General features: G+C 32.8%; 1 protein-coding gene across 7 annotated transcripts in view; it reads right to left on the bottom strand.

The window, feature by feature from the left end:
- Positions 1 to 6254: 6254 nt before the first annotated feature.
- LOC127738747 (girdin-like) overlaps positions 6255 to 23140 on the bottom strand; it is a 77298-nt gene continuing 60412 nt past the window's right edge. For 2 of the 7 annotated variants that reach the window (XM_052250090.1, XM_052250091.1), the window contains 3 exons: positions 19296 to 19349; positions 18125 to 18258; positions 6255 to 11393 (listed from right to left, as the gene is read on the bottom strand). In XM_052250090.1, coding sequence (XP_052106050.1) covers positions 10182 to 11393; positions 18125 to 18258; positions 19296 to 19349 — 1400 coding nt within the window. In that variant the 3' untranslated portion in view covers positions 6255 to 10181. Of the gene's footprint in view, positions 11394 to 18124; positions 18259 to 19295; positions 19350 to 20313; positions 20452 to 21389; positions 21999 to 23140 lie in introns of all 7 variants that reach the window. The other 5 variants (XM_052250087.1, XM_052250086.1, XM_052250088.1 and 2 more) reach the window with 5 other exon arrangements.

Genomic DNA, 23140 nt, shown 5'->3' with positions numbered 1-23140 from the left:
ATATGATTTCTTGCTTCAAATTAAGTTTGAAAATGGAGGTGACATAACCACACAGCCTCCGTTGACTTCTTCGTTAAAACTCAATAAAATTGCAATGGGACCTTCTTATATGATCAATTTTCTCAACTTATTATTTGTTTATAATATCCTTCTAACCCCTAAAAAGATCGACAGCACATTCATTTAAATGAAATCGAAACCCAAATCAGTTTAGGTAACAAACTTTTTGCTTCAAAATTTGATTGAAAAGTTTACATTTTGGCATTCGTAAACAATATTTTGAAAATGGCGGCCGATGTCGGAAGTAAACAAAGACACGAAATGTATATGTGAAATATTTATAAAAGTGTGTCTTATTGTTTTTAGAAATTTCTTATTTCACCTTTAATTTAATAAATTTATTAGAAACAGTCTCTCGCACTCAAAACAAAGATTTATATGCATCAACCATGCATTGTTTACATTGACCATGTTGACAGCGTAGGTCGACTTGTGAAAATATATATTGTAATATTTTTACGATGAAAATAAAAAAAAACTGTTGGATGCATGCGTTTTCAGTTTTTGTCTTGCCTTAAAGCAGCATAGAATCAAATATTTTGTCTTTTTGATAAAGTAGATACATGCTTTTTGTTTTGATAAAATTTCGAAGTTACATAAAAAAAATGGCGACCAACCAATTTTCAAAAGTAGACGATGTTCGACACTAATTTTGCCCATGCAAATAACACAATTTAATTTCACTGTTTATATTGCAATTAAATATGACACGTTATTGTCACTCTAATAATACACAAGGACATAGCTTGATTAAGGAGATATAAAGTCATCAACGTGATCAAAGAAAACAAACACGGCACCTAATCACAATGTAAGATCATGTAAGTTTTGACAAGACTTATGTAGATTAGTATTGTCCGATTCTTATAGAAATAATTTTATGGTATTATTTTGTATTAATAAAAAAAAACCTCGAAACCCCGAGGTGAAATATCTACATTTTTCAATTTTCTAAATCATTCATCACACGGGTTACCAGTAAATTTTTCATAATCCTAATTAAACCAGTAACATGCAGAGTTATCGAACGTAATTATGACTGGTATAGTTGCATATGAGTAGTACTATACAAATCCTTGTTCACACGAAGAATTTCATGAACATAACTCAAGAAACGTTATAGTGGTAACACTAGAATTCTACCTATATCTTCGAAGTAGCTAGTAATGTTGCAAACCTGGGAACAGTATATCTATATCAATATATATGTTCCTGTATGCTACCCCAAAACACTTAGGTCATCTCGACTCTCTATTTTTATATTTGTGAGGCAATTTGAGGTAAAAAAATCGGGAATAGTAACTGCAGCAAGAGAAAATCGAAATTGATCTGAATCACACGGACACTGCGTAGAAAATACTGACAAAGCAGCAACTGAAGCTATTTCTAATTTTCAGGGAGCATTATAATATTCCTGTTTCTTTTCTCCTCTAAGTTATATTTTCTAGTTAAAATCTGATGAAGTTATACGTTTCCTATAACAACCATGATGTCTGAAATATAAGCCAATCAAAACGAATTATTGGACACATCTGTCAGGTTTCATTTTTCATCAAGAAAAATCATTAATCATGAAGAAAAAAAAAACAATCATTTTCCATTTTCTGTAAATTTACTGTGAATAAATTTTAAAATGATTCAAAACATTACTTTAAGGTATTAATACCTCCTGGTATAGATGATAAAGTAAGATTTGACACAACTATTAAGAATTTTTGGTTTTAAATGATCTTCATCTTTGTAATTGATTTGGCTTTATAATAAGAGTGTTACTGATGAGTTGTATGTAAACAAAACATATGTCTTCGTATCAATTAATAATATCTTTCATGAGTTCTTGCTTATTGTTCCCAATTTGTCTAGGTTTCTGAACTGTTGACATAGATATAGGAAGATGTGGTATGAGTGCCAATGAGACACATACATTTTCTACAGTATCCTATTATATATTTCACAGGAATGGCCATCTTAGATTTCAGTTAAAAATCAAAATTACAAATTATTCTTGAGAACAAGGATATCGTCTTCTATGTATAAAAGGCATCTTTTGGGGTTTTTATTGTGTTGTGGGCTTAATGTAACTTGGTTTAATCTTACATTTCCCTTTTAATATTCATTTTCCTCTGACATTAATCTAATCTAGTAAATAGTTTCTAAAGAAGCTGTTTGCCGTTTTTTCCCAATATGGTCCTGTTAAATCAAGTTCTGCTTGTGGCCCACTTAAAAAACAGATTGCAATTCGGATAATGACCAGCATTATTCCATTGGATCTCTTGTATAAGCTATTATTGTAACAGATACTAAAATGAAACTTGCTACGATTACGATGAAAACGTAACAATAACGAACAAATATAGTTATGTTTAAGGCAAATTGCTGAAATGCAAGGTTGGGTTGGAAACTTATCAATTACGGACATAACAATAATATTTGTGTCTACGTTAAATTGGGTTATTGTTACGTCTATGTATTTCGATGTATGTCATATACAAAATTCTACTGGGAAATCTTTTATTCTAAATTGATTTAACAATACAATTTTACATATACATTGTATGGTTTATTTAGAATGGCAACTTCTACACATCCAGTATGTGCTTTTTATGGCTTGTTTCAGGCAAACATTTTTGGTGGAACAACTCAAAGCAACAATCACAAAAGATGGTTGCCGCAAGCTGCACATCGGTTTTGCACAGAAAACAATACCACTCTGCAATGTTCCTTTTGAACGTAATATAGGAAGTGAATAAACTGTTAACAAAGAGATATGTCTCGCCTTTTTTATTTTGCAAGTAAAATGCAAATGTTGAAATCAAACTAGCAAAACTTTAACATGTAAGTACGGAAAATATTAAAAGTCAATGAACCATGACTTAAGGTACAGGGTCAAAAAACCTCCATGCAATACATATGCATACCAAATATCATTGACCTACCACTAGTGATTCTCAATAAACCGACCTAATCACAATCTTAAAACATGTAAACTCTAAGCAAAGGTTTCAAAGTCAATATACCATGACTGAGGGGGCAGGGCCAAACAATCTCCATGGTAATGAGATATGCCAATGCTAATTCAACTGCATACCAAATATCATTGACCTACACGTACCACTAGTGGTTCCCCATAAACTGACCTTATCACAAACAAATACTAGTACATTGTTTAAACCGCCCCAGCCGACGGAAACAACATACTCATGTCCCACTTTTTGACTCCGTCAAGAAGACAAAAAACCATACTTTTGGTTTGGACGTGCTCCATCTGATTTTGAAACGAAGTTACATACGCCACAGATACATACAAGTTCACAATATTTAAGTTCACTGTTGAGATCACAACTGTCAAACTTCACTTTTGATGCATTGAAAGGGAACTTTGTCTATATAAAACTGGACTACAAAATTCAAATCTTGAAATTTTGGGAGTTTTGAGTCAAACGCATCCAAAGTTTGAAATTTTTCACACAAAGAAAAATTGGTAATGGGCCACTTCTTCCATTGTTCAAAATATAAATGACAGTAATAAGGGTAAGCGTGAAAGTTAACTGTGAACTGAAGTGAACTGCATTCTTCTCTTCTAAACATCGAACCATTGAACATTGCCATCAGCACTTCTTAACTATAGTGCTATCTTGAGGAACTTACATGATTTCAAAGAAATAATATCTCATTTTTAAGCATTAAATCGTCCAAAAATTTGTTGCCTTGATATGCACTGTGATATTTCTTTTGTTTTATGGAATTACGCCCCCTTTCAAAAATCCTGGATCCACCCCTTAATATTATTGTAGCAGATTTATGTTTATTTAAAAGAAGCATAGTCAACTGTTAAGTAGACCTGTAAATGTCAACTGTTCATAATTTTTGATAATGAAGAATGCATCGTCTCTTTTTGTATATTTGGAAAAAAGTTTGGGGGATCAACTTTGATACCAATTCACAGATTGTACTGAGATTTAATCAATTACTTCCCCATACATAAGATACTAATAAAATACTATCACAAATTCTTATCAACTGTTTAAAATAAATTGCTTCGCCTAGCGCAGCTGGATACGACTGCAGAGGTCCAACCTTGAACAGTTGGGACAAAAATGGACACAATATTCACGCTCGATACAGGTCTGAATTTGGATTGTATGATTTGAATTTATATTCAATTTTTTGCTTTAGTGCAATACACTATGCTCTTGCGAATTGACCCCCCCCCCCCCCACCACCAATTTTTTTTACCCCGTCCGCCAATTTTTTTTTAACCTCCCCACTTTTTAAAAAAATTTCTTTCCCATAATCATGGCTAAAATTAATACGTGTATACATTAATCAGCATTTTTAAAATTATTAAAATAGTAACTTCTAAAAATAAATTGACAGCTAATCAATCACCTCAAGACAATACAACATTTCTTTATACATAATTTAAAAGCAGTGTAAGGGAGTTAATTCAAACACAACATTGTACTTAAGTAATTGTCCATTAAACAGGACACCCTTGTTTTTTCTCACTTTTTTACCCCTAATTCCTAAACGGTTTGAGCCATAACACCCCAAAGCCAATCCTAACCATCCCTTTGTGGTATGGAAACTTGTGGTATAATTTCAGAGAGATCCATACACCGTTCCACAGGTTATTGTCTGGAAACTAGAAAAATGCTTATTTGGGAGCCTTTTTGGCCCCTAATTACTAAACTGTCGGGACAATAACCCCCAAAATCAATCCCAACCTTCCTTTAGTGGTTATAAACTTTGTGTTTAAATTTCATAGATTTCTATTTACTAATACTAAAGTTATTGTCCGGAAACCAAATGTCTTCGGACTATGACGACGTGATACCAATATACGACCGCAAATTTTTTTGTGGTCGTATAAAAATGATATCCTACATTTTATATTTCCAATCATAAAGACTTATACTTTCTCATAGGAACTATATATTTGAGTGCATTTCCTTAAAATTAAAGGAAACTGTTTCACTTCAAAAACCAATTATTTTATTTCTATTCAGGGCGCAAATTGTATGTGGAAAGAAGGCAGTATACGATTAAAATATTGGTTTACAATTTCAGCCAATCATTAACATGTTTGTCCAACATTAAAAACCTTAGTGGTGATATCAGATCCAGATTGGTTGACTCAATTTCGAAAGACTGTAAATGATGAAAAACAAGCATTCTGAGAGTATTGCATGGCAATACATAGTCCCCTACCGGTTATGAATTCATTGTACTGGAACAAAATGCTAACTTGATCTATAACTTTGCATGGTGTCAACTATACAACAAATATCAAGTCAATATCTTCAAGCATGACGAAAAAAAGTGTGGAAAACTGATTATTTGAGTGAATTTTCTAAGTCCAAGGACCATTACTCTGCACAAAATCATCAGACCGAAACAAAATTCGAACTTGATCTGGAACTTGTCATGACAAAACTATATACCAATTACTAAATCAATATCTTCAAGCATGACAAAAAAAAGTGTGGAAAACTGATTATTTGAGTGAATTTTCTAAGTCCAAGGACCATAACTCTGCACAAAATCATCAGACCGGAACATAATTTGAACTTGATCTGTAACTTGTCATGATAAAAGTATATACCAAATTTCAAATCATTATCTTCAAGCACGAAGAAATTCAAAGTGCTTGTAAACATTGAAGGGTAAAGATTGCTTTAATTTATCAGTGCGAAGTAAAATTAAATATTGCATTGTATAAAGCATTGGTTGTAGTTGATTCAACTACAATTCTGGACAAAGAAAGATAACTCCAATTTTTAAAGATGATATTTTTAGAACAGATATTAGATTCCTGCACCTTGCAAAAATTATGTAATTTTCTTGACAAGTATAACATCATTTTGTAACTTGAATATCTGAGCATATATTTTATTGTTATGATCAATGCACTATATTTTGTGTATCTCAAAGGTAGTGATAAACCTTGGAACATTTAGATATCAAGTCAGTAACATAGGGTTTTGATTGCATTTCATGCAATCTTAACCCCAAAAAGTGTGGAAAACTTGATTTGCCGGACTGACGGATGGACAGACAGACAGACAGACCATATAGACAGACAGAGTGCAAACTTAAAGTCCCTTTGACTTCATCGGTAAGGGACTAAAAATCTCACAAGTTTCTTCATGTCAAATTAACTAAAAAACCTATGGCACTGAAAAGAAACTAAATAAAGTGTTGTTTCTTTATTTGTTTTAATATACAAATGAGGTGATAAAGCCATTAATAACAAATGCATGAACACTTATAAAAATCACATGGTTTTGTCCGGTACAATAGTACCCAAGTCACATGATCACCACATGTACAAAATACACTACACAGTCATCACAAAAAAATAATCTATTATAGCTACTCTCATCTTTAGGTACAAGAAGAAAGTAAATGCAACAATAACAGCACCCTTTACGTAAAGAAATGCTCTACACACTATTTTCTGTTCAACAACACAACCACACATTTATTTACCAGTTACAAAAATACACATTTATGATGGCCATCTATCAACAAGGCATAGAAGGGAAGGTATGTACTACTACAACTACAATGTTTGAACTGGAGATCTCTTGTATAAGTTTTTTTTCTCTAACAGATATTACAATTCTACTTCTTTTGAAGGAGTAGAATACAATTATTTAATTTTGAAGGAAACTAGATATTGGATAATAAACTTAAAATGCATTTTCACTAAATTAAAGAAAATATGGATTGACACTATGAATTATGATGTGCTAAGTAACCTTCATGACTTGTTACATAACATTTAAAATATATCTTAGCTGGATTAATATTTTTCACCTCAAAACCGGTTCTCAAATAAATACCACTATTACTATGACTCTTATTTTGCAAAAAACAAGTCTATTACTTTTGTGTGCATTTAAACTTTGTGGAAATATAAACAGCAGCAGCCATTAATCAACCAATTATCTACAAACAAGACGTCAAATTAAAATTTTTAGAAGAGCTTTTCAAATATTGAGCCTTTAGAATCAATCTATTTAGACAGAACTCAGGTAAAATCTATCATTTACATAAATCAATATATTTCACTAATAAATTTTTCTTTTCAACAGATTATAATTATTTTTAAAAAGTGTTCTGTTATTATCTAAACAGCATTGACAAAAATATTTTTTTTATATACAACTGGTTTTAGCCGTGGAAAGTATTGAAAATAAATCAAGATCTCCTCTAGTTCAATGATATGTGTAAAATGCCATCTACAAGCACCTAGGGGACTAGACCATCAACAGGACGGAATCATGCTAAAGTTCATCAAAAAATAAAATCAATAAGGCACTTTCAATCAACAATGAAAGCCTCACAATGGAAATATATAAATATAATAAATACTGTGTAACATATGGAATGCTGTACATAAAATGGAATGAAGAAATTTACATATCACATGACTTTGTGTTGTTTACATTGAATGATGATGTCACATGACAAATTTGTTAATTCATAATTATTGCTTTGCAAAAAGAAGCTACTATAACAATATTTGACTGATCAAATAAAACCATGTAAACAGCAACCTTAAAATAATGATCCAATTAATCATAGTGCAATAAATTAATAGGTTTGGCAAATGTGCAGATTAAGAAATGATGGTTATGTAACGAAACTGGCCACAACCACAGTAAAGGTGTATCAATTAAAGAATATGTGGTCAAATGTGAAAGTACAGAACAACCTAGTTGCCTTATCTTTAATTTATTTTTAAAAACAGAATTCCTTGAAATACTTTCCCAAATTTGTCCAAAGCTTGCTTAAACTTTTTATTTTTCTCTTTTTTGAAGATGCAGATGGGTCAAAATATTCCTATGAGATAGATGTTTCTATTGTAGATCATATCTCTGCAATGTATATATTATATACTTTTATAAATTAAACTTGATATTTCTGTTGAAACAAAACAAGATAATCATTCTAAATCAATTATATCTAATGCCATACAACCTTTTATGAAATGGAGGGGGGGAATATAGATAACACCAAAGTTTAAAAAAATTACTTTGCAATGAAAGGTGAAATGGTTATCAAACAGTTTTGCAGAGAGACTGAGGATAAAGTCCCATGTCAACAGTGAACAACCTTTCTTATTGTTAAAAGTCACCATCAGATGACAAAGAATAAAAGGTGCACTGAATTTTTCTATTTTTTTTAAATAGATCATTAAAATATTGTTTTTATTTTTCTTAAGACCATTGATTCAAAAGAATGAATACAGACTCCTTTAATAAATATAGTAAAAAAGCAGGTTGTCTGTTTAGTTGACATGAAATAATGATGTTTTCATCAAATTTCATTGCATTTTCATTGATATGAAATACATTTCTATAAGATTTCCTCCTTTTTTAATGAAAATATTAAGAAGGCATTTTGATATATTTCCCATAAAAATTATGCTATTGAAAATATAAATCAGGATTACATTGTTTATAAGTTCATTCATATGAAATATACGCAATGCGAAGTATTTCCTGAAATCTGCTCTATATGCATGCAATGAAATGTACAACATTCAATTATCTATCAATATGTAAATATTGCTTTCGTGAACCAATGGAAAGGTGTGCGATGAGATCACTGCATCATGCTAAACTATGCTTGAGTGAGACAAAAGTGGATAAAGGACGGAAAATAAAGTGTGAGACAGGCAAATAAAGAACAGATTTCAGGATATCATGCAGGTTTGAGACATAAAGCATAAATGGTTACTGATGAAAATGGTTAATGAATTTGAGCATTGGTTAATTTCTAAGGTTATTTTCATTACAAAATATACGGAGGTGATAGATATACTGAGGAAAGCTCCTATGTCTTTTCTGATATAAAGCACTGTTACAAAGCACTGAGGATGAGCAATACATACTGACAACAAAATGGTGTTAAAAAGATACAGCGTCTGTTTTAATACTAACATACTACTTTCTGTAAAGCATTTCTAAGTAAGCTTTTACAGTTAACTTTTAAAGATAGAAAATACAATGTCAAGTTACAGATTCCATGTATGATAATACCGTAATGTAAGGGAAAGGGACTAGTATGAGTATTAAAACAGAGAGAAAATGAAGCGTGTTAACACTACAGAGTCTTTGGTCAGCAGTGAATCTTCACAACACCATTCCTTGTCACCATGCATCATCTCCTGTCAAATAAGAAAAATACAACAGTTACCATCTACTGTATCTCATTCTCTTTCCCAAAATGCAACAGTTATAATTCTTTTTTTTTTTACCACAATGCAGCAAATATTTTACCCTGTCCCTTCCCTAATTCAAATAAATCTATCATATTATTCTTTTTGCATTCTTAAACAATTGTACTGTATAAAATTTCTTATTTCTTTAACAAATATATCATTCTACTTTATACAAAAAAATGTTCTTGTCAAATACTTTCTCAGAGGGTATCTTCAAATTATTTTTTGTCAACCGTAGCTTTATATACCCAACTAAAAATATAAATCTACACCAACTCACAAGAAATTAAAATGTCAACTTATGATAATACAAAAATTTATTTTCGAAGCAATTCCAAATCTAGCAGTAGACTACAATGAACATAGTAGGCGTTAAATACCAATTAAGTATCACATGCTAACGACCTAAACCCATTTTTTATCACAGGCTAGTACACCAGCTAAAACATGCTAAACATGCCAATTATTTTTTTTTGAATAAATCAATACCCTTAAAAGCATGCCAACAATGTTCACCTATTTTTAAAACTATGATGCTGAAATGCATATGTATTGTGAAGAATTGAACAAATAACAGTAAAGATTTAATGTAATACAGAAATCAAGTTTCTTCAATATTTATAAAAAAGTATAATTAGCTTTATTTGATTTCTCGAATTTCTTTTTCTTTTACACAAAAACATGAACAGCAAATTATTCCTTTGCTTAACTCAATGTATCATTTATAAATTCACTAAACATGTGAGGTAGAACTAAGAGGTTGTGAATTAACAAATAAATAACTAACATTAATAAGCAAATATTTAGCTAAATTTTGAATAATTTAACAGTTAAATATGGTATTAATAATCAATATTTGATTCATTCTAACAATATGAATAATAAATTATACACAGCCATATTCATACCAAACAGAGTTAGCTTTAGGGTCTTTTGGTGGTTCTTCATTAACCGGTACTTGGCGAGGAGGTGTATCCTTCCGTAATGTGGGTGTTGATGAACGATAGGTATCTGCCTGAGGTAATTGGCGACCACCAGAACGATTGGCTCCTGGTTCTCGTAGCAAACTAACACGACCAGTTGTTAAGGGTGGTTCTCTACTTCGTCTTGGTGGTGGTTTGGGTGGTGTCCCTTTACTAACATTATGCATGTCTTTGGGTCTATTGTTCATATTTTCCTGATTCTGAAGGGCTTCAAACATATTAGGAGGCACAGATTTTGGACGTTCAATACGCTGCACACGAGCATAATGATTTTCCGGACGATTTTCATTTTGTTTATTGTCATCAATACTGAAATAAATATTGTTTTGTTGTGATTCGTGAAATGTTTGTGGTCTATTTAATGACTGACCTCTCATCAATGGTCCACTTGGAGGTAATTGTCCATTTGTTTGTGGGGATGAATTGTGATGCGATGCAGAAGAGGGTGGTCTCCCTTGTTGAACAACTGGTGAGAATGTCTGATTGCTACGGACAGGTGACCCTGATCTATACCGAGAAGTAGGACCAGACCTAATAGACTGGTCATACTGAACTGAATTGTCCTGATTATTACTATAAAGACTAGATGAATTTGAAGAGTTATGCGACTGTGAAAATCCTGCTAAACGATCCAGTCGATCTGAAGGTGTGTCATTTGGTGTAGGTGGTAACTCACGATTCTGTGGAGATTTATATGGTGACGGATACACATACTGTAATGTCCTTGATGCAGTAGAGGGAGTTGATCCCAGTGAATGTTTTCTAAAGTCAGGTTTTACAAGTGGAGAATACCCTGCTTCCTCGAACTTCCTAATGTTATTTATATTATTGTAAGCAGGAGTAGATGTTTCAGGATGATCACGTTTAGACTGTGGTGGAGTAGACTGATCCAAACTATCAGGTCGACTCTCATACCCACTTCCACTGCTCCCTGCAGATATACGTGACATTCTTGAAAGATTTAATTCTATCTGAGATTGCGACACAACATCTGGTATAGAAATCCTATTATCTGATGGCGGATTTGGAGCTTGTCTTCTCCGTCGATTTACACTATTGTCTGAATTTTCACTACTTTTGGATTCCAAATCCTCTCGATTTTCAGATTTGTTACCCTGAAATATTCATGGAAATACTAATATTGTATAACATAGAAATTCATATCATAAAAATAATAAATATTTTTTCAAATCTTTATATTGTATGATTATTGTATCTATCCTGAAAACCAATGTCATCCCTAAAAATAAACTTTTAATACATTACTTGTAACAAACACAGTAGCTGCCAGTATCAGTTCCTCAAATAATAGAATTTATGATTCAGCATAAATTCGGTTATTAGTGTAAGCTATGTGTGTCATTGGCCGTTCTACTTTTTGTCTAATGTGGGTTATCACTTATCTGATTGATCACGCGCAGTATGACTGCGCATGCAATCTTTTCAATAGCTACATTCGACGGAAGCAGACGGATATATTTTGGTGATTTCAAAAAATTCAGGATTCAGATTGTTTAGGTTTTTCTACTTCTTTTCCAATACCGGAACTCAGGTGGTATATTTAGAATAAGTCTCCCGTATAAATCGCGGGATGTTTTATTTAAATATAAATGTTTCAGAGCAAATTAAATTTCAATTTATTGCTTATTTTACATGTTTGTATATTTTGTCTTATCCGGAGGTAGCGATCGGCGTCTTGTATTAATGATAATTGGGATACTTGAAGTTTCTTTATTCTTTATGTAAGTTACATAGAAATCTATAAGTGTTTATGGTATTTCATCAACAAGATATCAGCCCTTGACACCGATCTGCAAAAAAAAAAAGTTCACTCCGGCGGTCACAGCTTCTTGTTAATTAATCATTATGCATGCTCGACATACATCTGATTATTATTTTGTTACGTTCATCTATTATAATAATTTTGTTTATTTATTTATTTATTTATTTATTTTATTGTTTCCTTCATGTTTGTATCACCACTTAATTAGTTAATATTACGAAACATCGTTATAGATAGTATATTTAATACAACGATTGTAATCTGTCTGTTTTTATTACATGTTTCATTATAAGAGGTTTTCATTATCATAATAGATGTGATTTAATTAACGTTTAATATTCTGGTAATTATCCCTGTGTATGCTTACGTTATAACCTCGTGTGCTCTATTTTTAGTAGCTTATCATTCGGCACAGGTTGTTTAATCAGCCTCCTGGCACGTGTAACCTAGATTAGGTTTTTGTTATTGTATATGCTGACCGACATTTGTGTATAGTAAACCAAATATTTTATTTATGACATTGAAAGGTTAATGTACTTGGTTATAGGCGTCAATGAACTTTTTGAGGTCGCTTTGTAATTAATACTTTACTTATAGTATAAAGCAATATTGTTTGTTTGTTCAATTATATTCTTATAGTTTTAGATAAGATGAACACAAGAGGGTCAAAGAAAAAGCGCAAAGCAGCTACAAAAACAACAACATTAGAAGCTACTACCCGACAAGAGGAAACACAGCTTCCAATAGTAACAGATCCAGTTCCTAACCATCCCTCAACTTCAGGAGGAGTAGCAGTAATGGACCCTACATCAGTGTTTACAAATCGACCAGGTAATGCAATTAGTGAAGATCATCTAATGTTCATGCAAACACCTACCTACTCGCCTAGCCTTGACGATGACATAACATTACATGTCAGTCAGAATTTAAGACAAAAAATTCAAAGGGGCGAGTATGTCGATTTGGCTCTTTTATTGCATAACTCAGTCATTGATAATGACAAGCAAAAAGTCACTTATGAGCAAGGGCAACTTGTCATAAATCCAGTTTTGCCCCAAACAAAGATCACAAACATCGAAACTTGGTCCGATGCCTTTCTAATTTTTATGAGTATATATTGTTCTGTGCATCCCCATAAATTCCAAGAACTTGTAAAGTACATGACTTCTGTTCGAAAAGGTGCCAGACGTCATGGAGGTATCGGTTGGAAATACTATGATGAGCAGTACCGCTTGAAAAAAGCTCGAGACCCAAGTGGGTCGTGGGGTAAATTAGATTCGGAATACTGGATGTGGTATATGCAGTCCGCATCGGTTCAACCGGAGGGCCAAGCCACAAATCATGCCTCAAACAATCGTGCTTTTTACACAAACCAAACGGCTACTACACTAAGATGTTACAGTTTTAATTTCGACGGCATATGTAACAAGCATTATTGTATCTACAATCATTCTTGCTTGCGTTGTGGTCGGCATCATCCAATTATAAGTTGTTTTAAGCAAAACCAGTTGCATGGGCAAGTGTCCAGTCAAACTAGGACTGAACCTAGATTCAGTGGTCCAAGATACACTAGACCAAGGTCTTATTTTCGTTCCCCAAGACCAAATTATCAACCTCAAAGACCAAATGGACGCTTTATGGGAATTAGGCAGAACACCTATTAAGGTTGATTGTTTAGAAAAATACTTAAAATATTACCCAGACTCAAAAACGTCTTTATTGTTATTGGATGGTTTTATGAATGGTTTTAGTCTTCAATATTCCGGTCCTCGAACTCCTTTTATTTCTAAAAATCTCAAGTCAGCTGAACTGCTTAAGACAGAAACGCATTCGAAATTAAATAAAGAAATTGCTTTAGGTAGAATGTGTGGTCCTTTTAAAATAATGCCTATATCAACCTTGCGCACTTCACCAATTGGATTGGTCAATAAATCTGATGGGAGTTTTAGGCTTATAATGCACTTGTCTTTTCCAAACGGTTGTAGTGTCAATGATTTTGTCAATCCCAATGAAACATCTGTAAAGTACACATCCTTTGATGAAGTAATCGACGTGGTGTCATCTCTTGGCAAGGGGGCCAGACTTGGGGTTCAGGACATAAAGCCGCTTTTCGTCTTTTGCCTATTTCTCCAGGTGATTTCGATTTACTTGGAATATATTTTGATGGTAATTTTTATGTGGACAAATCCCTTCCATTCGGTTGTTCTATTGCTTGCGCCTTGTTTGAAAAATTCTCTACATTCCTGCATTGGTTGGTTGTTTCATCTGCTGGTAAGCATTCAGTTAAGCATTATTTAGATGATTTCATATTCGGCGGTTCTGCAAATTCGGATGACTGCTTGGTTTTAATGAACACCTTTACTGAACTTTGTAATGAGTTAGGCGTGCCTATAGCCGAGGACAAGACAATACATCCTACTACAAGATTAACTTTTCTTGGCTTAGAAATAGACACAGTTGACATGGTCGTTCGTATTCCAGTGGCAAAGCTTATTAAATTACGTTCTCAACTTCAACCAATGACAATAAAGCGGAAGATTAAATTTAAGGATTTCGAGTCGCTAGTTGGGTTATTAGCTTTTTGTTCACGTGCTGTGCCATCCTCTAGAGCATTTTTGCGGAGATTTTATGATGTTATTGCATCATTTTGGGTGAAAAAACCATTTTTCTCAGTTCGAATTACCTCTGAAATTCGAGAGGACGTCATGGTATGGTTAGAATTCTTAAAATCTTTTAATGGAGATTCTTATATTATTGGTCTGAATTGGACAGATAATGATATTTTGCAACTATTTACTGATAGTGCAGGCAATGCTGAACTTGGTTGTGGATCTTACTTTAACGGAAAATGGGTACATTTCAAATGGCCAGATTCGTGGGTAGGATTAAACATTTTACAAGACATAACATTTTTGGAACTCGTTCCTATACTTCTAGCACTCTGTATATGGGCTCCTCTTTTGAAAAATAGTAAGATTTTGTTTCGTACAGACAACATCGCGTTGGTTGATATACTAAACAAGAGAACATCAAAATCAAAAAGGGTAATGTCAATAATTCGACCATTCGTGTTGCGTACCATGCATTACAACATTCAGTTCAAGGCAAAACATATTGTAGGTGCCAAAAATAATATAGCTGACGCTCTCTCTCGCTTTCAGTTAGACAAGTTCAGAAGGTTAGCACCATTGGCGGAGGATACACCGGAAATAGTCCCTCGGGAGTTCATAGACCTGATCTCCAAACTGAAATTGACCGACTAATTGTATCAGCAGTCGCACCTAATACGGCAAAGGTTTACCAACAAGCTTTACGGTCATTTAAAGATTTTAGGGCCTTATTCCAATTCGAAGATATATGGCCTATTCCATTACATCACATAACTAACTATATTGCCTATATGTCATTCACTGGAACTGCGGCCTCAACTGTCAAATCGTATATCTCTGGGTTGAGTTTTTTCAGTAAGATTAACAATTATACTGACTGCTTTAATGCTTTTGTTGTCAGAAAGCTACTCAAAGGAATGAAGCGTTCACAGCGTCGACCAAAGGATGCTAGGTTACCCATAACGCGTGATTTATTGTCAAAAATTTATAACGTTCTACCTGCTGTTTGTCATAATGATTTTGAAACTAAACTCTTCCAAGCTTCGTTTTCCTTGGCCTTTTTTGGTTTCCTTAGAGTTGGCGAACTAACCGCTGACCAAAAACACGCCTCAACCCAATCCCATGCACTTGATTATAAAGACATTAAGATAAATCTATCCAGTATTGAAATCCGCTTACGTTCATCTAAGACTGACCAGTGCTGTACAGGAACTACAATTGTTATTGATGATAGGCCTGGTGATGTTTGTGCAGTTTTCGCTTTACGTAATTACTTAAAAATGTCGCTGGTCAACTGTTTTGTCATTTTGATGGAACCCCTATCACTAGATACCAATTTTCGGGAGTCCTAAAAAAGTCGCTGAATATTTTGGGTTTAAGTCAAGCAAAATATAGTTCTCATTCATTCAGGATAGGGGCTGCCACAAGCGCTGCCATGAATGGCTTATCTGATTCTGAAATTCAGGCCATGGGTAGGTGGAAGTTTGATTCATTTCGTTCATATATTCGAATACAACAATGTCTATAACTGTTAGATTTATTTATAATTTTGTGTAATGAACTTGCAATCACTTTAGTGGGACTAACCGCTATTTAAGAATTGCAGGTTCACCAATTACAATTTGGATTGTTGGTTCCTCCTTGGTGAAAAATGCATTTGTTCAAGCTAGAACAAGACCAGGTGGCATTAATCTTGGACTAGATCAAAATGGTGTTCGGCTGTGGTGGTTGAGTAAAAGCGGAATGAGGATTAATGATCTACTAAATAGGATCAAGCTGATGCTTAAATATGAGGAACCCCCAACTTATCTAGTATTACACATAGGGGGAAATGATTTAGGAGAAATTAAGACAGGAGTGTTACGTAATAGACTGAAACATTATTTGAAGAAAGTTTCAGAACTTTTACTGAATAGCACATTGGTATGGTCACAAATTTTGCCAAGACTCATTTGGCGTTACTCCGCTGATACTGAAGCAATGGATAGATCCAGGCAGAGAATAAACAGCTCGCTAGCAAGTTATATCATTCGCCAAGGGGGACATTACATACGATACCCCGATATATCTCCTAATTCTACATTTATATGTCAAGATGGTGTACATTTGACTGATATTGGTAATTACATTTATCTAAACACAATTCAGGGCGCTTTAGAGGCCTGCCTTGTTTACTCGCCACATACTTTTCCCGAATGTAAATCATGAAATTGTATGATATTCATTTGAATTCAGTTTTTATTAAATATTTATAGCTCATATATCTATATGATTATTGTATTTGGCACACAGCTTTTACGCAGCTCTATCCGCTTTGAATGGCGGTTGACCCGTCAGTCATTTATGACTGCCTTGGTCAATTTGGCACATTTCGCTGCGTTTACTTTAACTATGCGTCATTTTGTCGCATATTTCATTTAGCATCCAAAACATTTGATATTGGGGGTCTCTGTATCCCAGGACCCACCACACAAAAAATTATGAATCTCTGTATCCCAGGATTCATTTTATTTTATTGGATGCTTCATTTATTGTAAATATTTAGTTATCTAGTTAGTTATCTAGTTATCTTTTTGTAGTGTGCCAATATGAAAGGCGACTACGTTCATTTATCTATCTATCTAATTATCTATCTGCTATATATATATATATATATCTTAACTGTTTATCTAGTTATATGGATTTATAATTGTGTAGTTTGTAATAAAGCTGTGGCCAAATACTGCCAAACTGTGTTTCTGATCTTTGCGCATCAATAATAAAATAAATGAAATGATTTTTTAGTAAATGAACATGCTGAATGTATTTATTTTTAGTTTTATATTGTTCTGTATATGTATTTAAGTCATTTTTAAAGAGATTTTTTAGTAGCCTGCCTTAAATGTACACGATAGCCACTTCTCCCTTTAGTTTTTTTTCTAACCAGAAAATAAAATTTAAGAAAGCTATGGACTGACATGGCATAACTGAGATACTGTAAATTCAGAAATTATTGCGTGCATTTATTATTGCGATTTTGTCATTTTAGACTAAAATGCGATTTTAATTTTTGCGATATTGAGAAAAATCCTGTTTAATTCATATAAAAAATTTCAAAATGCGAGTTTAAATTATTGCGATTATAACCCTGTCGCATTTTCCGCAATAATAAAAACATCGCAATAATTTCTGAATTTACAGTACTCTATGCATTTGCATTTATTAAAATCTGCTAAACTGGCTTTGATTTATTATGTGTCTTTCTACATATTATACAGACTCTCGTCTTAAAGCTTTCTCATTACTGAAGCCCAAAGGGTGAACTCCTGTGTCTATTTTTTGGTAAACTTGAATTCATTGTTGTTTTTTGTTATTTACACCACATTTACTTTTTACAAAGAACTACAAGATTTGTGTTTTTAAAATAGGCTACATTAAAAAAAAACAATGTATAAGTTTGTTTGCAATGACATACACGACTGTGATTCGATGTTTTGCTGCTCTCTGAGAGGAACTGCTCTAGTGTTAACATTTCATTGTTATCATTCCTGTTCCCAAAACCTCCATCATCATCTTCATCATCCCCAAGATTGGCTGGACGACCCAATCCTGTAAAGCAAGAAATTTCATTATCTGTAACTTTTCTACACGTTAAATCTAAAACGATCTACAGACACCATTCATCAACAGTAACCGCTTTCCACTTGGGAAATATGAAAGGACCAGTTTCTTTTTCTTTATATTTTAAGAACCATCATACAAGTGGTAGATTTGGTTCCCCAAAGTCTGACTATAAAAATTAAAGAATAAGATAGTTATTTCCAATAGTTTCCTAAGGTATGGTATCTCAGAACATTGCAAAGGCCATCATGACATTTTGAATGATCTTTGCAATAACCATGGTTAGGGTACAATAGAATTGAAGGTATCCCGCAGAAATTTAAATTTTGTTATGTTGATTGACCTTACATTGATAAAAGTTAATACACAAAATCAAAACAGAAGCACTTGAACTGCTTATTATCTGGTATTTTATAAAGGACATGATAGAATAATATAACTTTTTGACAGCCAGATTGATAGACATTGTGGTACAAATATATATATTTATGTATAATGGTATTCTGAATTTGTAATGTTTAAAGACAGTTAAAAATGTCTGATTCAGATTTGTTACTTGAATTCAATGGAGAAACTGTTTGGCAAACAGAATCAAAACATATTAAAATTTCTATAACGACAAGTACTTTCAATATCACACCTCACTTGGGTATGATAGATATTAAGCTTTCCACTCCAGTCTTCAACCACTCAATTGCATTTATTTACACATCACAATTTCACTTAAAAACCATAACAACATTTTGTTAGTTATAGATCCCACCACATTTACAAGTCCTATAAGAAGCATACACACAAACGAGTAAATACATACACATATATACCATCACCAGTTAAAAAAATCATACAAAAATATTTCCTTTCTGGAAAACTTCAACACGTATAACACCACATTAATTCTGGTGCTCTAACAATACCTATACATTGTAGTGCTAAAACGTAATAATTATATAGCAAAACAAATCCTTCTAATGATACTAAATCATAAAACACATTAGATAAAAACAAAACAAACTAAAGTTTACCTGGCAACAAACTAGGAGAGCCAGCTGCAAGAAGGTCTTCTGTAGATTTTGAGCCTAAAGGTAGTGAGTACATGTAATGTTAAAGTGGTGCTCCATTAGGATAGGAGGAAGAAAATTAAAAAAAAAATATATTATCTTCTGGAAGTTTTAATTTTGTTTTCAATTTACAGAATTTACTATTGAATGTTAGTTAGGAAAATAATTTTTCTTTTGATTTTTTTCAATAAGTTAAGAATATAAAACTTCTACATACTATCTACAGAATCTAAAAGAAACTTAAAGTTTTAACATGAAAGGCACAGAACTGAATGAGACAAAACATTAAAAATATAAAATAAAAGTAGCTTTAACAGAAATATAGATATAGCATGGTTATAATAAGCTGCTTAACACATTAGACTTAATAATTTTTACAATACTGAATTTTTTTGTTAGTTTTTATTATTGTAAAAAATTGTGACCTGATAGAATTGAAACAAATCTAAATTCACATTTTAAATTTTGATAGCATTATTTTTTTGCAACATTTCCTCAAATCATTATACATGTAATTTATCGTGCACTTTTTGTCAATTATTCGACAATCAAAATAATAAAATGCATGCTAAAGTTCTGAATTTACAGTATTTATCAGAAGTTTATAAGCAATAGATGAGAGCAAAAGCAGTACTTTGCAAAAAAGAGAAACTTATGTAAAAAAAAAATCAAATAATGTTTCTGTTAGTCATCAAAATTGATATAAGTATATACATTTATAAATGGATAGCTGGCATAAAATTTAAATTATGCAACATGAACACAGAAATTAACAGCAAATCAGGGGAGTTAACTTTGAATTTCTGGTATTGTTAAAATTTCCTAGATTTTCACAAAGAACAGCATATACATTAAGAAAAATAAAGATATAAAATTTCAGATGATAAATGAATGAATTGCTTAGAAAGTAGCAAAGAAATAAGAATATGAATGGAAAAGATTGAAGATGATCAGACAACAAAAGTACAACATGTACCATTACCTCTCAATGAGTTATCATAATCATCACCACCACTACTGAGCATGTGCAATGCAGTTGTTGATTTTGCAAAGGTTTTATGTGTGGCCAAGCTTGGTGTATCTAATAAGTTTTCTGCACTATTACTCCTCTTCCTCAAGTCTACACAAAAATAATGTTCAAATATGTTTTATAGACTTCAAACAGCTTGGTATTATTGAACAAAAGATATGGAGGTACTTGATGCGTGCTTATGAAAAGAAAGGAATTTATTGACGCATGCAGTAATCATGGACGACAGATGTAAAAGAGATGATAGACTGGTACAAAGTAGTAGTAAATGGAAAAAAAGAACAGATTTCATACATTATAATCATAGGTATCAACTCCTAGGGTGATAGAACATATGTTACACAACATGCATCAATACATGTTAAGAAAAGTGATCATGCTAATACAGAAACAACTCATGCACTTGTCAGAAAAATTTCATTTTCAAAGTTTGCAGCAGATAAAATGTAACCTGTGATGGCTAAATGAGGACAATACCAACCACAAACATGTATTGGTAATGATTACATATGGAAGTCGCCTTAACACTCTTTAACATGTAAAATCAAAATTACTTAACTTACAAAAGAGACAGAGTAATGTCCCTTACCTAAGAGTGATATAAAAAGAGCGAAGGAATATAAAATGACAATTTTCAAACCTGAATGGCATTTATAAAAATTTGATTAATAATGTAAAGTTACCGACTCTAAAAAAACTTGTACACATCAATCGTTCTTAGTTACCAGTATACCCAGCTTATGGTGTTTTATTTAGGAAAATGAGACTAAATTTAATCTAAGGTTCGCAATTTGTATCTCTGGCAGACTAGAAGATAAGATTTCGAAAGTACACTCGTGATACTTCTACATAGAGTACATGAATTCCAAATGTGAAAAAAAACCTCTGCTATCTACTTGTGCTACATTAAAGTAAATGTAAACCTGAAACCTTGAAAGAAACAAAAAACTGCAATAAAAATTCCATGTGCTGCCTTAAAACTTTAGTGAAAACATGTGTGTATCCTAGAACCTATCCACACATCATACTTGTACTGTCTGACTCAGTTGAATCTTCTTTCCATGTATGGCCACTACCATGAATTCTCAATTCCTCTATTGCAGGTTTAGATACAGAATTAGTTGAACCACTTTCTTCTGATCCTGAGAATCCTTGGTTAACTGATACATTATCTGAATGTTCCCTCTCTAGTGTCTTTATTTCTTCTTTCAGAGTCGATGTGTTTGCCGATTTAGTAACAAGCTTAGGTGTCGATGTGTATGGACCTCTGGGTACAAGTACAGGTGTCATTCTACCAGGTCTTCCAATATCCACCCTTGGTGTAGTATTTTTAGAACCTTTGGACCCTAATGGACCTCCTAAGGTCAAATCAACCCTTAGTGTTGTATTCCTAGAACCATGGGACTCTAATGGACCTCCTGAGGTTTTATCAAGCCTTGGTGTATTGTTACGAGAACTAGCTGTGTCAATACAGGGTGCACACATATATGGTCCTCTGGGTTCCAGTTTCAGTGTTGTATTAGACTTTGCCACTGTTTCCACATTAAAATATCTGGTTGCATTTAACGATTCTGTTCTTAATTTGTCTTTCTTAAATTGTGGTCCATTCTCCAAATTGAGTGTATCATCAGATATTTCTTAATAGACCAGAAATATTAATGTCATAATTATCAATGTTCTCTAACATACCAAGATTACACCAACCACCAAAATCATTCTAACTTGGTACTCTAAGATTAACCATCTATAGTTCAAGTACATTGAACACTTGGTCACAAAAAATTAATTTTTAAATTCTCATCCCTTTCTGCTTTTTGGCTCCAATATTTTTAATAAAATGCTCTGCAGGGCGCAGCTTGATACGACCGCAGAGGTCAAACCCTGAACAGTTGGGGCAAGTATGGACACAACATTCAAGCTTGATACAGCTCTGAATTTGGATTGTGATTAAATATTTGACACAGCATAGGTTTCTGACACAGAATGACTGTGGTCTAAGAACTTAAAAATTTTAAATTGGACATTCACCTATTATGGTCCAATATCCAAAATCTAAATACATGGCTAGATTCAGCATATCAAAGAACCCCAAGAATTCAATTTTTGTTGAAATCAAACAAAGTTTAATTTTGGACCCTTTTGATCTCAATGTGGACAAAGTTGATAACGGGGCCCAAAAATCAAAAATCTAAATACATGGTTAGATTCAGCATATCAAAGAACCCCATATATTCAATTTTTGTTGAAATCAAACAAAGTTTAATTTTGGACCCCAATTTGGACCAACTTGAAAACTGGGCCCATAATCAAAAATCTAAATACATGTTTAGATTCAGCATATCAAAGAACCCTAAAAATTCAATTTTTGTTAAAATCAAACTAAGTTTAATTTTGGACCCTTTGGACCTTTATGTAGACCAATTTGAAAACAGAACCAAAAATTAAGAATCTATATACACGGTTAGATTCGGCATATCAAAGAACCCCAATAATTCAATTTTTGATGAAATCAAACAAAGTTAAATTTTGGACCCTTTGGACCTCAATGTGGACCAATTTAAAAATCCAAAAACTTAAAACACGGTTAGATTCAGCATATTAAAGAACCCCAAGAATTCAAGAATAAAACCCCATTGAAATTGATCAAGAAATAAGCAATTTATACGAAGTATCTTCTTTTGCACAATACTGTGCAATTGAATATTTCTTGCTATTGCGCAATACTGTACAATTGACAATTTCTTGCTATTGCGCAATATTGTGCTATTGGATATTTCTT

This window comes from Mytilus californianus, unplaced genomic scaffold (genome assembly GCF_021869535.1).
Source record: "Mytilus californianus isolate M0D057914Y unplaced genomic scaffold, xbMytCali1.0.p SCAF_4, whole genome shotgun sequence".
NCBI lineage: Eukaryota > Metazoa > Mollusca > Bivalvia > Mytilida > Mytilidae > Mytilus > Mytilus californianus.
The sequence above is the reverse complement of the archived record's forward strand: the minus strand, read 5'-3'. Positions and strand labels throughout refer to the sequence as shown.